Here is a 17,832-nt window from a genome sequence, read left to right on the forward strand (position 1 = left end):
GCACCGGGACAGCCCGTTGGGGTAGCTGCGCGCTCTATAAAAGACACAATAATAATAATAATAATAATGATAATAATAATATGTATGCAATACGTACCTATTGTCACGAATTTTCGTCCTGAATTTTGACCTCCTGTCCTGAATTTTTGTCCTGAATTTGACCCTTTGTCCTGAATTTTTGCACTCACTGCCCTGAATCTTCACCCATGTCAGTTGGTTACCCTAAAAGAGAGCACTTAGTAGCTAGGATTCAATGTGCAAATTAGAGGGCAGAAGTCGTGTAGCATTTGTACTGTATGACTCAGACTCAGGTTAGGTTGTAAACAAAAATGGTACGCTTAAAAGCAAATGTGTTTCTTGACACCGTGATGTGCGAATTGCTGGACATCAACACACAAAGGCGTAATATCTTTTAAATTACTAATTGCACCCAAATACGCAGTCGCAAGCGAATCGAAAGCATTTCAGATGCAACAACTTGGGTGGAGCAAGAAGCAGTGCGAAGTTCCGGACTTCTTGGTAGCCAATGGGCGTGCTTCCGGCTTCAGCGGTAGGGGCGTGGCTTGCGGTGACGCGGCAGTGCGGGAACGAGGTTGATTCAAATTACGCGCGAGAGCAGCTGATCCCGGGCTCTGCCGGCAGTGAGGAGTCGCAACTGCAGTTGTCACGTTTTTGAGGGGACCCGCGAATCCACCATGGCTGAGGAGGGGGCAGTGAAGGTGTGCGTACGAGTTCGGCCGCTTATCCAGAGGTGAGACCGCAGCTGCTGGCGGGGAGTTCCCGGGTGCTTTCTGTGCGTACATGTCATGTGCTGAGGAGAATCGGCTCGGCTGCGATTTAGGCGCGGTCTCCAAGGCACGCTTTTGGTCGCTCTGTAGGGGCTCAGCGTCCACAGAAGAGGACGCGGGGCGCCTATAGATTGACATTTCTCAAGTATCTCACATTTGTTCACGATGCCGCTGTAGATTTTCCAGCCATGGCCCTCCCCTCGGGGGGGGGGGGGGGGGGAAGGGGAAGGAAGGGGGGCTTAAGGAAAGGGAGGAAGCTAAAGCCAGGCCTGTGGCCGTTTATACACTATGTTGCCCCTCCCGTGTGTAGTCTTTTGGCGAGTCATGTTTTTTTTGCGGAATGTGTTTGGATGAGTTGCATACCATTACTGACATCCTCGTCTCAGCAGCTCTAGGCATGAAACCAAAATCGCCCCTCACAAACATGTTAAACTATCCACACGTTCACCATGTGACCATATAGCGAACGTAAGCAGCTCCTCAGGTGAGTTTTTGGGTCCTCATTTTTTTAGTTATCGCCTGGGCAGCGCTTTCGCTGTCTCTCCCAGAAATGCTGTATTCAAGATATGGTCGCTAAGCTCCGCCCACTTCCACTCCCATTATTTTAATTGGCCCCTGTCACTGCCCTTTATAAATATGGCTTTTCACTGGTCAATAGGCTTGGTAGTCCTTCCTTAGTACCGCCTTTTCTCTTCTCATAACCTCCCATGAGGACTCCCCTGATACTTGTGTTGCTATGCTGTACGTTTTAATGATCACCTCAGAGCACTATTTTCTTAAATGCGTTTCTCCTGTCTGCTGGTGCAAGCAGGGCAGGAGCTCCCACAACTTTTTAGAATTTGTATTTAACCATTGCAGCACGCCTCTTCTATTTCTTACTTTTGAACCAATCATGGCACCTGCGCTTTAGCTTGTAAATCTTCCCATAAGGATTTTGGGGCCAGATGTACGACCATTTCATTTAGCGCCTCGCAATTGGCGACACATTGTGAGTGGCAAATTGCGAGTCGCTAAATGAAATGTACAACAGTGTGTTTAACACTGTTTCGGATACCCAATGGGGTCGCAAATTGCGAGGTTCATTAATATTAACGAGCCTCTCGCAATTTGTGAGCCAATTGGGAATGCCAGCTCTCCTAGGTATGGTGCCTGCTGAGCACTGCAGGCCACCATGTCTGGTACTCCTTTTAAATAAAGCAGTTTTTAAAAAAAAATGCAGCCCATTTACCCATGCATTTAAAAAAAGAAGAAAATGAAACGTTTTCGTTTCATTTTCTAAGGGCAGGCAGAGGTCCCTGGGACCACTGCCTGCCCTTAAAAAATAATTTTGCATGCATTTGCAAAGGGGAAGGGGTCCCCTGGGGACTCCTTCCCATTTGCAAATGCATTACCATCTATTTGAAGTAAGTGGTAATTGCGAGTGTTTTGCGACCGCAAAACATTTGTACATGCTTTTAAGACTCGCTATTTGGAAGGGAATGCCCCTTCCCTATAGCAAGTTGCAAAACCTATTTAGCGAGTCGCAAACAAACTGCGACTCGCGAAATAGGCAATGTACATGGCCCAATAAGTTTTTGCATGTGAAAGCGGGCTCACGAACCCGTTCACGCATATAAAAACGGATCGTACATCTGGCCCTTAGTATTTTATATTGAAGTAATAGCCCCTCTGTCACATGTATTTCATTTGTTTTATAGCATCTCTCATACCATTGTAGGATGTCAGAGCACTTTACATCACACACATATAGAGACATTGAATCGTACATGTAAAACAGTGTTTATATAAAATGTTTAAAGAGTGCTTGGTCTGGAAAAGCACAAACTCAGGATTCAGAACATAACACAGTAGCTAGCACTGACTTTAACATTAAAAATGTATTTCCACCCAAATAAATCTTTTTAGCAGCATCAGGATAATGAATAACAGGGAAAAAACAAAAGTTACTAACTGGTAGCATGCAGTTTGCAAGCAGCTCTTTGATGACAGTTTATAGGTCCCTCTGCTACATTACGATTGTCACTTGTGAAGTGCACAGTAACAAAAGAATCTGTGACAAAATCAGTAACCGCAAACCTATGCATATAAAATGCTGCTTTTTAAAATGCATGTTACACGTTCTTTGCAGTAGGCACATTAACCTTCTGTGCTACATTAGTTAAGTCAAAGCTGCCACTAAACAAAACTCTCCTCACGCTCCAGCAGGTACATTAATCACTGGCTTTATCTTGACACTTTTATTGCTGCTGGAAAGCTGCTAATTATACAAGAAACTTTTCTGTGCTTTTAAAACTGTTGCCTGCGGACCCCCTGGGAATATGTCACGGACCCCTAGGGGTCCGCGGACCACAGTTTGGGAAACACTGGCCTATATCATCCCACTTATCAAAGCCCCTACTATTCCTGAGTTTACCCAGTCTCTTTGTGTCCCATAGTGGTGTCATTTGAGTTAGAACTCCCTGCCAACCAAGTTTGATCTGCACTTAGTGCCAAATGGAGATAGTATGCTTCACCGGTCCCACCAGTGCTGCGGACTCCCCCCTCCCCCAAGCTTGTATAGGGCAGCCAGCATACCATTTGTTCCCAATGCTGATCTGTCCGCCTTAAAGGCAGGGTCTGTCTGCAGGGCATGGATCCACTGGTTGATGACTTTCAATTGCGCTGCCCAATAGTATAACTGTATGTCAGCGCAATACCACCATCGTACCACCCCTGAACTAACTTGGACTGCGCTATACGTGCCGGTTTGTTTCCCCACAATAAGCTGCAGACCTGGGCTGAGATCGCCCTAAAATTGCTCGGCGGGACGGTAGATGGCGTGTTTTCCAGCGCATATAAAAACCTAGGGAGGGCCATAATTTTGTAAAGTGCTGCTGTTAGATCTGGGGGTCTCTAGTTGGCAGAGGTAAGTACCTTAGACCAAGTAGGGACCCTTGCTTCTAGTCAGGGTGAAGGAATACACATAGTAGACAACCTCCGCTCTCCCTCTAGGTAGATTGGCGCGAGCAGGCAGGCTTATCCCCAGGCAATGTGTTTAATAATTGCACTTAACACAACAATAATCCCCAATCCACCACAAACTGAGACCACACAGGTAAGTATATTTTATAAAAATATATATCTTTATCTAGTTTCAGCAAGGTAAATAAAGCAGTTGCACGATAATCACTTCTTTAGAAAAATGTTGCACTTAATCTTAATGGATGCACTTGTAAATAGGAAGTTCTTAATAAACAGTCTCAAGTCTCTTGGCAATCAGGGTTCAAAATAAGCAATACTGATTTACTTCAGGTCCCTATGCTCTCAAAAACGAGCATTCGAAACACTGCCCACGTGTAATCTTAGTTGTGGGCTTCAAGCGCTGCAAATGCGCTTCTTCGCGAGGCCCAGGGACTCTTTCTTTCCCCCCGGGACAGCCACACTCGTTCTTGGGTCCCAGGCGCACCGCGCCTAGCAGATCTCTTGCATCCCTGCCCCGGCCGGTCCCCTGTCCTCTCCCGCCCGCTCTCGACAATCCAACGAGCGGCGGGGGAGGTGGTGCTGATCACCTTGTGGGGGACGGCTGGCCAGGGGTGCGGGACGCTCTAGATTCCCTCGGCGAGGTCAGGCCAGTCTTCCCCGGTCCCGGCGGTGATTACGGCAATTCCTCGGCTCCTCCAGCCGCTTCAGTCAAGGCAGCCAATCCCGTCGCGGTTCCCGTGACGAGCCCCTCTGAACGCGAGGCCGCCGACCAATGACAGCGCGGCCTCGCTGATGATGCTATGCTCCGCCAGCCAATCCCGTCGCGGCTTTGGTGAGGGGGCTCGGCTCTCTCACCCAATCAGAGCGCGGCGGGCTCGATCTTCGTAGCGCAAACACCGGCAAACTTCGGAGCACTTCCACGGGGGTTACTGACCCCGGGCTGCGACGGTGACACGGCCCACAATTGTTTTCGGCGCTTCTTGCGCTGAGGAGGCCCACAAGTCTCCGGTCTGTACCACACACGTGTCGATGAACACGTCTATCTGGGCCACACAGCAGGCTGGGTCAGCGCGGCGCCCTCACTCAAATTAGAGAGCCGCCAGTGCGCTAAGCAGCCAAACTGCAGATTTTCACGATCTCTTCGCCACACAGCAGCTTCAGGGGGCACAGCAGAGTCTTGAGGTCCTTAGGCAACCTTTATGTCCCTGGGTTGCAGATAGGGGGCCAGCTCCTCTCAGGCCCTTGGAGATTCAAGTTGCAGACACAGCACACAGCAAAGTCTTGGCAGTTTCAAGCAGGCAGGGTCACAGCACACATCAAAGTCCCTTTCTTCTCCTCTCCTTCAGTTGGATAGCAGGATAGGTCAGCCCTTAAAGCACACAGCAAGGCAATCTTCCTTCAGCCGTCCTTCTTCTGGCAGAGGTTCCTCTTGATTGTAGAATCTTAGAATCTAATCTTCTGTAGCCAGGGGTCCTTCTCTTATACCCCTAAAAGTCTTTGAAGTCTTTTGTGCAAGGGGGCCCTGAGCCCGGTCTAAACCAGTTCTGGGGGTTGCTGGAGCACTGGGCTGTTTCTGGTTTCCTTCTTCCTGTCCGCATCAGGGTCAGAGGTGACAGTTGGCCAGCAGGAGGGGGAGCCAGCATGGTGGCCAGGCAGGCACAGCCCTTCACTATCAGGCGCTATCTCCTCCCGCTTCCCTGGCAGCAGATGCTGCCTTTCATCCACGGGCTGACTCCGACCCCCTCCGGGGGCTCTGCAGCCTCTGTCACACTCAGACTAGACAGGCAATCCACAAACAGGCCCAGGCACACAGAAAGGTTTAGACAAGAGAACAGCCACTTTCCAAAAGTACTATTCTCAAACACAGAATTTAAAAACAACCTTCACTAAAAGATGTGTTATTAAAGTCTGAGTTCAGGGAGATCATTCACTTATGTCCCATCTTGTTCTTATGAGAAGATAGGCTGGTATCCATTGGGACCAGCCTCCCCCATGTTATTCTATGGAGCAAGATAGCCTTACAGCAGTGAGTGCACAAAATGGCTGCTGCCCACTACCAGAGCATGTGATCTGCACTAGTACATGCTCAACCTGACCCCTACACTGCACCCTGCCCAGGGGGGTGCCCTGAGCCTTCCATAGGGGTGACTGATGTGCACAGACAGGGAAGGGTTAGGCCCAGCCAGTGGAGACACTGGCCAGGCGGACATGGCAGTCATTGACTGCACACAGGCCCTGCGCTGGCAGGCCTGAGTCACCATTTTAGGACTACTCATGTGGGTGGCGCAATCTGCGCTGCAGGCCCACTAGTAGCATCTGTCATCACCAGCCCTGGCGCACACAGTGCACTTTACTAGGGACTTCATGGTGATACAAATATGCCAATCAGGTATACCCAATCAATACGACAATTTACAGAGGGAGCACTTACACTCTGGCACTGATCAGCAGTGGCAGAGTGTCCAAAACATCTAAACCAGCAAAAACGAAATCCAGCACAGCATCAAAAAATACATGAGTCAGAGGCAAAAAGATGGGGGAAAAACCACGCCAAAGGTGTCAGGTCTAACAGCTGCCTTACCTAATAACGTTAACGGTAGGGTTCCCCAGTGCGTTGCATCTCTTTTCAGGTGGTCCAACGGGGGTTGGAGATTGCGTTTAAAAAAAGTAATCAGGGTTGGTTGCTACATATATATATACCCCAGTATTTAAAGAATGGGACAGAGATTTGAAGTGGGCAGTCCAAGGGGAGCTGCGGCGGGGGGCCACGCTAGACGTATAAAACTGACTTGGACCAATTTATGGTGTATCCCGACGCCCTCCCAAAGATTTCACAGATGTTGAGGAGAACTAGTATTGAACGTTTAGGGGAGGTGAGATATAATAGCACTTCGTCCGCGTATAGGGAAATGCGATCTTCCCACCAATCGGTCCTCCCGAGACCTCTTATCATGGGGTCCCATCTGATCCACGCCGCCACCGGTTCCAGCACCAGGGCAAAGAGTAGTGGTGACAGGGGACACCCCTGTCTCGTACCACGCGTCAGGGGGAAGTCATCTGAAATGTGTCCATTAGCCACAACATGGGCGACCGGCTTAGTGTAGAGGAGACTGACCCCAGCACAGAAAATAAGCCCAAAGCCCAGATGCTGGAGTACAGCGAACAGAAAGGGCCATTCGACCTTAATGAAGGCCATCCTAGCGTCCAGAGACAAAATGACTGCAGATTCTTGTATGCAGGGGGCCCGGGCTAGTACTCTGTGCAGGCGTCTCAAGTTGAGAGCCGTACTTCTGCCGGGCATAAAACCGGATTAGTCAGGATGGATCAGGGTCGTTAAATGCGGTGTGAGCCTAGTCGCTAGTGGCTTAGTTTTTTTTTTTTGCCTCTGCATTAATCAGAGATATAGGACGATATGAGTTGGTGTCGTCAGCTGGTTTGCCCGGTTTCGGTATTGCCACTATGGTAGCCATACGCTGTTCTAGTGTTTCTGGGGGTCAGTAGACCAGAGCTCCGCCCAGGTAGAAGTTTTGTCTGATTTGCAGTTTGAAGTTGAGAAGTTTTGATGTATTTGTTTCCAGCTTTTGCGGTTGTGTGCAGCTCGTCCTTGAATATGATGACAATTCCTCCTCAGGTCTGTTTTGCTGTTTTGTGTGCCGGTTATACAAGAAGTGGGAATGGTTGTGGTGATATCTGGTCTTGATCGATTACACAAATATTGGTCCCATCTCTTCTTCTGAGGCAGCAAACTTGTGACTACTGACCAGTCTTGAAAGAAAATCAGCTGAAATGTTTCAAATGACACGAATATGTTTAAAAACAAAATTACATTTGTGTAACAATATGTCCCACCTCTTGATGCTAGAAGAAATTGAATCTAGCCCTTTCTTTTGGACACCTGCTTAAGAGGTTTGTGGTCAGTGCACAACTTGAACTTGTTTTCCCCAAATCAAGGTTGTACATTTGTAGACGACCCAGTAAATGCCCAGTGCCTTTTTCTCTTACAGAGCAGTTGTAATCTGTACCACATAAACTATGTGAGACACAAGCTAGCAGTCTCTCTTCATCATTATTTTTCGGTACAAATACCTCTTTTGAACTGGCATCCATGATTACAGTGGTCTCCTCACCTAGGGCAAATGCCTGTTGGCAAGGTGCATATTCCAGACTATGCTTCAGCAAGTTAAACTTATTGTTGCACTTGTAACGCCAACATGTCACACTACTGGCCCTCGCTCCACCCTTTGAACAACCATCTCATGTTCAGATTCGCATAAGTGTGTATAAGTCTTGCACAATATTCCATCATACCTAAGAAGGATGTCCACTGCTTTTTGCTGGGCGTTTCACTGATGGCTTTGATTGTGTTGACCAAATCTTTTCTGTAGTCGGTACCGTCTCCTGCTACACGGTACCTCTAAATAATCAACATCGCTCGCACCAAATAAGCATTTCTCATGCTTCAAAGTCAACCTGGTCTGCACGGGCGGAGGCGGGGCTACGAGGAACATGGCGGCCGCTAGCTGAGCGGCCGTAGTCACCTTCCTCCATCAATGGAGCAACTAATTCGCCCTGCATAAGATGAGTAATTTTGACCCATGTGTTATATACGTTATATACGTGTGAAAAGATAAGCAATTAGTGAGCCTGTCCGCATTGGGCTTTATCGCTTTATCGCACTGGGCTTTACCGTGGCTGCTGAGTATGTCCCCGAATGTTTGCTTCTGCCAGTCGAGTGAGACCGGCAAGGTCGTGGCTGAGAACCGGCACTGCAGGGAGAGCGGCTGTAATTCACCTGGGAGCTGTGACGATGTATCCGGGATCCGACGTTGGATGTGGGAGGAGGCAGCCAGATTGAGTAGGAGGCGAGACTCTGCATTGCTGGCGTTCCGGGTCGGCGGCGGCGGTGCAGGCAGAAGTGTATGCGGAACGGAGGCTGTGAGGAGATTCGATCAGAGAACCGCAAGTAGCTGTGTGTGCAATGCTCTGAAAGACGTGGTGACGGAGGCAGTGGGAGAGGGGGTGAGAAAAGACAGCGAGGGCGATATTTGGGCCAGCAAACACCAAATAACAAATCAAGAAATAACTCGCCATCTATACAGCATTGTTATCAACACGAGTGTTTCGACAAGGTGCATGGATGTAGAGGGAGGTTGTGACAAGGACAAGGGCAAAAGAGCCAAAGAGAGCTTAGGAAGGGCCAGTAGCACTGAGGAAAATCATTCTCCGGAGAGAAAGAACAGATATGCACTAAGAGCTAGGACAGTGTTTAACGCATCTAGAGGAAACTCTGGTTATACACCTCGCATCTCACCCCCTATTTTGGCAGTGAAAGAGCGGGCAAGAAAGGTGAAAACTAAACTAAACACCTCTGAACAATATTTAAGCCCCAAAACTATCAAAAGCAGGGGGAAAAAGAAAGGGGGCCAAGGGGCAGAGGTAAATATAAAAGTTACCCCCTCACTTAAATCCTACTACAAAGTAATGTCCAACACCACTACCACAACCACAACTTCTACCTCTAGTACCCAGCCCGTGCAGAACAGTAAGGGTACGCACCCCGCTCAGCTATCTAAGTCCATCCCGGCTATCCCGGAGGTAAATTCAGAGATTAATACTGCTCCAGAAGAGGTAATAGTACATGCCGATATTGGCCTGAGTAATCGATATTCGGCTTTAGAGGGGGAAAGTCAAAAGGACACACAAACATCGGCTGGAAGCGCAGATATGTTGAACACTGCGCAAGATGTATCAAAAGGTCAGCTCGACCCCACTGATAGTTCAGGTATGGGTGTTACACTTCTTGTAAATAAACCAGATGCAAGTGCAGGTTCGCTGGCAGATATTCTATTGGCCATGAAGGAAGAAATCACAAGCAGGTTTAAAGTCTCTGAAACTAATCAAGCTGAGATGGCAAATAGATTTAATGTCTCGGAGGCCAACCAAGCAGCAATAAAGGCTTCATGTGAGGAGTTGACAAAGAGGGTGGATGAAGTCACTCTTAGGACAGAAGTAATGGAGCTGGAACTTCCTAAGATAAAGGAGTCAGTGAGATCTACTGAGGCAGAGGTTACAAAGCTTTACGCACAGAATAAAGAACTAAAGGAAGATATTGAACGTTTGGAAAATTATTCACGTCGGAATAATTTGAGAATTCTTAATGTGCCAGAATCTATGGAGGGGGCAGATATCAAGGGGTTTGTTATCGCGCTGCTGAGGGGGACAGTGTTGAAAGATATGGCAGAGGTGGACTTGTTGCGGGATATACAGAGAGTTCACCGTGACCCCTACAAGAGAAATCCTACAAAGCAGAAACCCAGAAAAATCTTGGTTAACTTTTTGACATACTCTATAAAAGAACAGATTCTCTCCAATGCATTGAAGGTAGGTCCCATCCACTTCAATAGCTCTAACCCCTTTACATTTTATATAAGATCTGATATTTCACATATCACTGCTGCAAGGCAGTGGGAGTTGGGGAAAAGACTAGAGGTGTTAAACAGTTTAGGAGCCAAGGCACAGTTGAAGTTTCCGGCACAGTTGAGAGTTATGTGGAATAACCATATGCACCTGATTAAGTCTGGGGAAGAAGCGGATGCCCTCATAGCTAAGATTAGAGATCAAAAATAGGGGTAGGGAGCGATAAAGATTTAGATAGATTAATTGGGTCTTTTACTAAAATAATGTGTAATAGGTAGGGATTTTTTTTTTTTTTTTATAAACAATAATTGTGATCTTATAGTTGCTTCATGGAGGGGGAAGATGGCTAAATAGGCTTTCGCCTATTAGCAGGGAGGGTTCCTCATGGGCAGAGAGGGCAGAGAGGTCACGGGGTTAGGGGAGGGGGGGGTTGGTAGGGAGGGTGCACGTGGTGGGGGAGCAGTGGGAAAAAATGGGAAAAAAAATCAACCTCATCTAAACCTTTTAAGTAATGTGTTAAGTCTAGCCTCAAAAAAAGGGTCGACACTCATGGGTAGGAAAAGAGGAGGATGGCTACTGTGACCTCAAGGAGTAGTGGGGCAATTTTCATCTCGTGGAACGTTAATGGCTTAAGATGCCCTCGGAGGCAGAGGCTTATATTCAAGCATTTAGAATTGTCAACTGCACAAATATGCTTGTTACAGGAGACACACTTGAGCCATGAAGAGAGCATAGCAACTTTCTCAAAAATCACTTGGGTTAAGAGCTTTGGTGCATCAACACAAACAGCCCAAAATAGAGGGGTAGCCATACTAATCAAAAAAGGGACACCCTGCAATATTAAAAAAGTACAGTCAGATTGTTCCGGTAGATGGTTGATCGCTACTTTAGCATTTGAAAATCGTGATATGGTCTGTGCCTCTTTCTACGGCCCGAACTCAGACGACCCCGACTATATCTATAAATTGCAATCAAGATTGATGTTGGAGCCACCACCATATGTGATAGGGGGGGATTTTAATGTTTTGATTGACCCTCTTAAAGATAGATCTAATGTAAGTCATTATAAAGGTGCAGTGAAGGTACGTAGGGCGTTAGTTAACATGATCCACGATATGGATCTAGTAGATCTATGGAGGGAAATAAAAGGAAATGAGAAGGGCTTTACTTTTTTTAGCAAAAAGTATCGTCATTCCTCCAGGATTGATTATATCTTCCTCGATAGAGGCTCATTAGCTAGCATAGAAGAGATTTTAGTCCTCCCGGGTCATCTATCCGATCATGCACCTTTACGTATTGTGTATCAGTTCAGGGAAACTCTGCGACGGGCATTAAGGTGGACCCTTAATAGGACCAAGCTGCAGGACCCTGATGTGATTACCGCTGTACAGGCCTCAACCTCTGAGTTTTTTGTGTTGAACTCCGACTCAACAACCCCAGATGTTGTCTGGGACGCCTATAAAGCCTGGCTCAGAGGGAAACTCCATGGAGTCATCTGTTATAAGAACAAGATCGAAGCCAGGGTATTAAAGGGTATCGAAGAGAGGATAGGTGGCCTGGAGAGAGACAGGGATGGGGCTAGTAATGGGGATCAGGAACAACTTACTCAAATCTTGGGAAAGTTAGAAGAGGCAAGATCAGAATATAGAGGGAAACTAGAAGCTAAATGTAGAGCACAGTGGGAAATTGGTAAGATGCAGAATTATGAGTATGGAGAGAGGGCCGGTGCTTTATTAGCATGGAAAGCTAGAGCCGATCGGGCCAGGAATGACATTAAAGAACTTAAAATAAACGCCGGCGGGGAAATCTCAAATAAGATAGATGACATACAGACATGTCTTCTCTCCATGTTCTCAGATCTGTATAGGGAAGATCTGACTCCCCGATCAGGTGTGATTCAGTCATTTATCAGAAACAAACAACTTCCAGTTCTCACAGAAGAAGGTAAAAACAACTTAGATGCTCCCTTTACATCAGATGAGATCATGGCTCAGATAAATAAATCTAAGAATAAAAAGGCTGCAGGATCAGACGCGCTCCCGAGTGAAATATATAAACATCTTAAAGAGGAGCTCGTCAAACCCTTGGAAAACACCTTTAACTCAATTTATGGTCTGGATGGAAAGGTCCCTAATACTTGGAAAGAAGCAATAATAGTTCTGATATTGAAACCGGGTAAGGACCCAAAAAAGGCAGACTCTTACCGCCCAATCTCCCTGCTGAATGCTGATTATAAGATCTTTATGGGCATATTAGCAGGGAGATTGGCCAAACTGATACCTGGGTTAATACATCCAGATCAGAAAGGGTTTGTCGCAGGTAGACATATACAGGAACAAACACAGCTTCTTATAGGCAACATTGATTTGGCTATCAAGAAGACAGAACCCTTGGCCGTTATCGCAGTAGATGCGGCCAAGGCGTTCGATAGGGTCTGCTGGGCATACCTATGGGAGGTCCTGAGGGCTATGGGTTTTGGTCCTATTTTTATTCAGACCCTGCAGAATTGTTATCAGGGTGCCTCTGCCCGAATACTCTTGAACGGGTTCCTCACCGCGAGTTTTAAAATTCAGAGAGGAACGAGGCAAGGGTGTCCGATTTCACCCCTTTTGTTTAATTTATATATGGAGCCGTTGGCACAGACGATTAGATTGGATGAGTCAATCTATCCATTCAGATCAGAACATTATAGCTCAAAAATAGCTCTGTACGCTGACGATCTGGTTCTGTATACAAGCGACCCGGATACAGCTATTATAAGGGTGGAAGAGCGTATGCGCGAGTTTGGAGCAATTTCTGGGTTTCTTGTAAATAAAACCAAGACGGAGGTGATGTGTTGGAACTTGGAGTGGACAGGGACAGAAAGTGAAGAGATGAGATACTTGGGGATCTATGTAGTGAAGGAAATTGAAAAGATCCCTGAGTTAAATTTAAAAAGGGTGGTAAAGGAAATTGACAGCTTATTCAGCAGATGGAAAAATCTACCTCTGACTATATATGGAAAAACCAACTTAGTAAAGATGGTCATCCTTCCTAAACTGTCATACCTCTTTTCTTCAATTCCTTTGACATTTTCAAGTAAAAGCCTGAGTAAAGTACAGAGTAAGATCAACGGTTTCATTTGGGGCAATAAAGGGGTTCGACTAGCGTGGAAAAAACTTAGACGTAGATTAAAAAAAGGAGGGCTGGCGCTTCCAGACGTAAGACTATATGCAGATGCGTTCCAGTTTAAAAGCATACGAATGCTGTTAGTTAAGCCAGGGGAATCAGCTTGGGGGAGGCTATTAGGTGAAATGGTGCGGGTAGAAGGGGGAGGTAACGGAGAAGCATTTCTGTACAAATTTGGATCCCCTAGGTTCTTCAAGAGGGTACGTCTGAAGGTTCTAAGGACAGCTTTGGAGACTTGGTGTAGGCTCAGGCATGGATGGGGCATTGGATACTATTCTGATTATGCCCCTATATGGGACGGCCCAGGGACCCCGGGCTGCTTGCAGGACGGCTTGGCACTGCCGATAAAGAGGGCCAGTGTCAAAATCTGGTCTGAGTTGTTGGACAGTGGGGGGATACTCCCCTGGGATTATCTGAGAGCTAAGATTGGCACCGGGCTCTCAAGATTTAAATACATACAGTTAACATCATGGTATGAGGCGGAAAAGCGGGAGATAAGCGGAAACTGGGAGATTGAAGACTTGTTGCAAGAGACAAGCCCACTGAATAAGGAAATATCTATTTGGTATAACAGCCTGCTAGATGCCGAAGACCATAAGACCCCCGCTGCTGTAGCAGTGTGGACAGGATCCCCACTTGGACCATCAGCAGACCTTTTGTATGAACCCTCACTGAAGACCCTGTACAGATCAGTTAAACCTGCCTGCCTAAAGAAAAATCACTTTTTTGTTATTAATAGACTCTATTACACCCCGGCAAAAATTGCAAAGTTTGCTCCTTCTCCCGTTCCTAAATGCCCTAGATGCGCAGAACCCTTAGCAAATGACTTACATATTTTCTATGAGTGCCCAGCACTCACAAGATACTGGGCTGAGGTAGGGGACAACTTACTGGGCATATTTAATACCAACATTGAGATCAATATACAACTGGTATTTTTTGGAGACGATGGTCAACTCAGCCAGAACCTTTCGCAGAAAGACAGGGGCCTATTACTGAATTTGATACTGCTGGCAAGAAGGGAAGTGTGTAAGAGGTGGAAGGATGCCCTACCCCCGCAAAGGGAGGAATGGCTCAAAGCTGCATTTGCTATGGCGCGACTAGAGTACGATGGAGCGGAAGATAAAATCTTGAATATCTGGCACCCCTTGGTGAGCTGGGGCAAGGACTTAAGATTATTGTAACATCATTGGTCTTATGATTACACCAGGGTCCCATACAAAACAATGGGACTGGTCGGATGACCCAAGCGAGTGCGGTAAGCCGTAGGGGCGACCAGTAACGAAGGCGGCTTCATAAGACCCGCAGAGGCTTGTCAGGTGAGATGAGGACCAAAAATAAATAAAAAAAAAAAAAAAAAAAAAAAAAAAAACCTGGTCTGCACTAAATTACTGACCACTGTGCTGACGCTCATCATGTTCACGCCTGGTCTAACAAAAACCAAAAGGTCTCCTTGATAACATTTCACACCTGACACCTTTTAAAATTGACACCCTGGCCCTTTGGGAAACTGAGGTGGATGTATAGCGCAAAGTTAGGACATGTGGTATTATATGTCCTAATAGTAAAAAACACAAATTGTTGCTTTTACTTTAGAAAGTCTAGTAGCCCCATCGGCATGTACAGAGTTACATGCTGACAACTCAGCTGTGCTAGCTTATGAATAGGACTACGAACATTGATACTTAAAGGTATCCAAAGAATTGCTGCATTAAGCCAGACTTGATGCCTAAGAGGAGTTTAAAGTAACTTTTGAGTAAAAGGTAACTTTGGAAAGTTGCCATTCTGTTGTCCAAGTTTTCTAGTGCTGCACAAACAAATGATGGACGGAATGCAGAATAAATCATACATTCACCCCTAGTTAAGAGATGTGTGTTAAATCCATTGTTCTTTTGCTCACCATGCCACCACAGTTTAGATCCAGCCATATGCAAATCAGTTCTGACTCTGTCCCTTATGGGACCAGTCCAGCCTGAATTGCCAGGCCATGTCCTCCCTAGACCGGAAACAAGCATCCAGGGACTGGTTTCTGGGTATTACCCCTCATCAGCCAGGCTAGCTTGAATCCAGTGGCACAGTGATCAAGGGATATACGTCTGGGCATTCCCATCCCACTTAGGGCAAAAAGTGCTACGCAAACAAATGATGGACGGAATGCCGACTAAATCATACATTCATCCCAGTCAAGAGATCTGGGTTAAATCCATCATTCTTTTGCTCACCATGCCACCCCAGTTTAGACCCAGCCTTGTGTTTGCTTTGTACGCCCTAAGTTGGCAGGGTATGCCCAGATGTGGGTCCCTTCCTTACTTTGCCACTGGATTCAAGCTAGCCTGGCTGATATTGCCGGTCCAGAGAAGACCTGGCTTGGCAGTTCGGGCTGGATTGTTTGCATGAGGCACAGCTTCAAGACTGATTTGCATATGGCTGGATCTGAACTGGTGTGGCGAAGTGAGCTAAAGAATGATGGATTCAACCCAGATCTGTGACTGGGGATGAGTCACTCAGCACTCCGTCCATCATCTCCTTGTGTTTGCAAGTTATCAAGTGGCCATTTACATTTGCTGGCCACGAGACAGCCTTCTGCCCTCCTGGGGAGAGGTGTGAATGATTCTCAGGAAAGGACACAATAGAGGCCTATGTTGGAATAGGTGTTCTACCTCACATGATACACATGAGGGGCTGCTCTTTTGTTTCGGTAGACAGGCTGGTGTTGGGGACAGAAAGGGGGAAACAGTTGCCAAAACGTCTTCACCATGTACATGTAGCCCTTCGGTTGCCACACCTCTAGAGTGGGCTACCAAGCTCAACACACGAGAGAAGGGTTCTTCCATCTTGTGAGTGTGCAGAATATTGCACTCTGGGATAGCTAGTTGCCCCATTTGAAGGAAGTCGTCATCAGACTGGAGGACCTGGCAGCCCATTGGCTAGTGGTCCCCGTATTCCCAGATGCCGAAGTTTAGACATAAAGTTGCACACAGACTTTGGATCACATCCGAACCAGAGCGAGGACAGATGAAGGACTGCCTGCTGTTTGAAGGATCTGGCAGAAGGAGAGGCTGCACAATATTGTGGACTGCACCTGCTGCTCCTTGGCTAGCAAAAAAGGACTATGCCTGAAGTGCTCATGTTCTAGGAAAATCCATCCCGAGACCCAGACAGAAGAGGTGAACTCCAAGAGTCAATTGGCTGATTTCCTGTTACAGCTCCAGGGCCTCAAAAGCTGATGAAGCCTACTGTGTAGAGTTGAGTCACAATTGCTTGACGGCCACTGGCAGCTTTAGCTCTGCCTGGGTAACTGAAACCAGATGCTCAAAAGTTGTACCTGAGTCTGCTAGACCCAGGAGAGTCTTTGGAGTGCAGTTTGGTCTTCCAAAGATGGACACTATCCTCAGTTAAAAAAAGGAACCGCCAGTTTCGTTGTAATCTTAGACCAATGGCTGCTAGATTTTAGCTGGATTTCACCTGAACTTCGAGGGACCTTGACCTCTGTGGCCAAATTCGCCCCTCTGTGTTCGTGGCCCGAGGGGTGGCCCAAGAAAGATCCCTTTGATCGGATGAGACCCCTCAGCACTTCAGCATTCTGTATCCCTTGCATCAGGACCACTCAATTGATGTGTATGGCTGTTTGCCTATCGAGCCTGGAACTGGACTCTAGGCTGCTTTGACTGCAATGTAACTGTCCTACAAAGCCTTATTGGTCATTGTGACTTGATCCCTGCCGGAGTTGGGTGCTCAAAGCTTCCTGGGGTACCTGAACCCAACTCTATGAAAGTTTTCAAAGTAACTGCTATAGTTGGTAATGCATGTTTTGCATTTTCAGTGGATTTGTGATTTGCTTAAAAACTTGTATCTACAGAATCCTCAGGTGGATTTTGTTTGTTATGGTGTCTAAAAATAAGCTAGATTATAATAAATTGGTATCAGATTCCCAGTGTTGCATTTCTTTTTTTTAAATTACATTATTTTGGTACTACCTAATGCTTTGTACTTGTTCCTTTTATTAAAACCTGACTGCTCGAAGCCACAGCTTCCCTGGGTTAAGCGAAGGTTTGACAATGAGCCTGACTGGACCCAAGAAGAATTAATGAGTTTATTACACAATGACATCTCACAACCACACCACATAATAAACTGCTTTCCTCCCAGTTCCTTATTCTCTCCTTTGATATTGCTCCAAATTTGCGGTTGACTAAAGTTTTTTTGATCTCCTGATGTATTCCTCAACCGATTTGTCCTTCCAATGATGCCAATAGTCTTGACTCATTGTCCCCACACTAAAAGATGTGCTTCCCTGTCGCTGTGTAGATCTGTTTTATATATTTTTAAAAAGTAGTAAAACTTGGAACGCAGATTCAATGCACATGGCTGTTTTTATTGTCAAGGAAAATGTCAGAATAAAGCTTGGAATTCAAAGTACTTAGCTGGACTGGACATCACAATGATTTGGAACTTGTTCTTCTACATTTTCTCTTGATATGTATAATATTGTATGAAT

The 17,832-nt window shown here is 46.5% G+C and overlaps 1 protein-coding gene across 1 annotated transcript in view; it reads left to right on the forward strand.

Annotated features, from left to right (window-relative positions):
* The first annotated feature begins 510 nt into the window (after positions 1 to 510).
* LOC144818836 (uncharacterized) overlaps positions 511 to 17,832 on the forward strand; it is a 1,999,126-nt gene continuing 1,981,804 nt past the window's right edge. The window contains 2 exon segments of the mRNA XM_078676624.1: positions 511 to 670; positions 672 to 751. Of these exon segments, the coding sequence (XP_078532750.1) occupies positions 527 to 670; positions 672 to 751 (224 nt within the window). The 5' untranslated portion in view covers positions 511 to 526.

This window comes from Lissotriton helveticus, chromosome 2_1 (assembly GCF_964261635.1).
Source record: "Lissotriton helveticus chromosome 2_1, aLisHel1.1, whole genome shotgun sequence".
Lineage (NCBI taxonomy): Eukaryota > Metazoa > Chordata > Amphibia > Caudata > Salamandridae > Lissotriton > Lissotriton helveticus.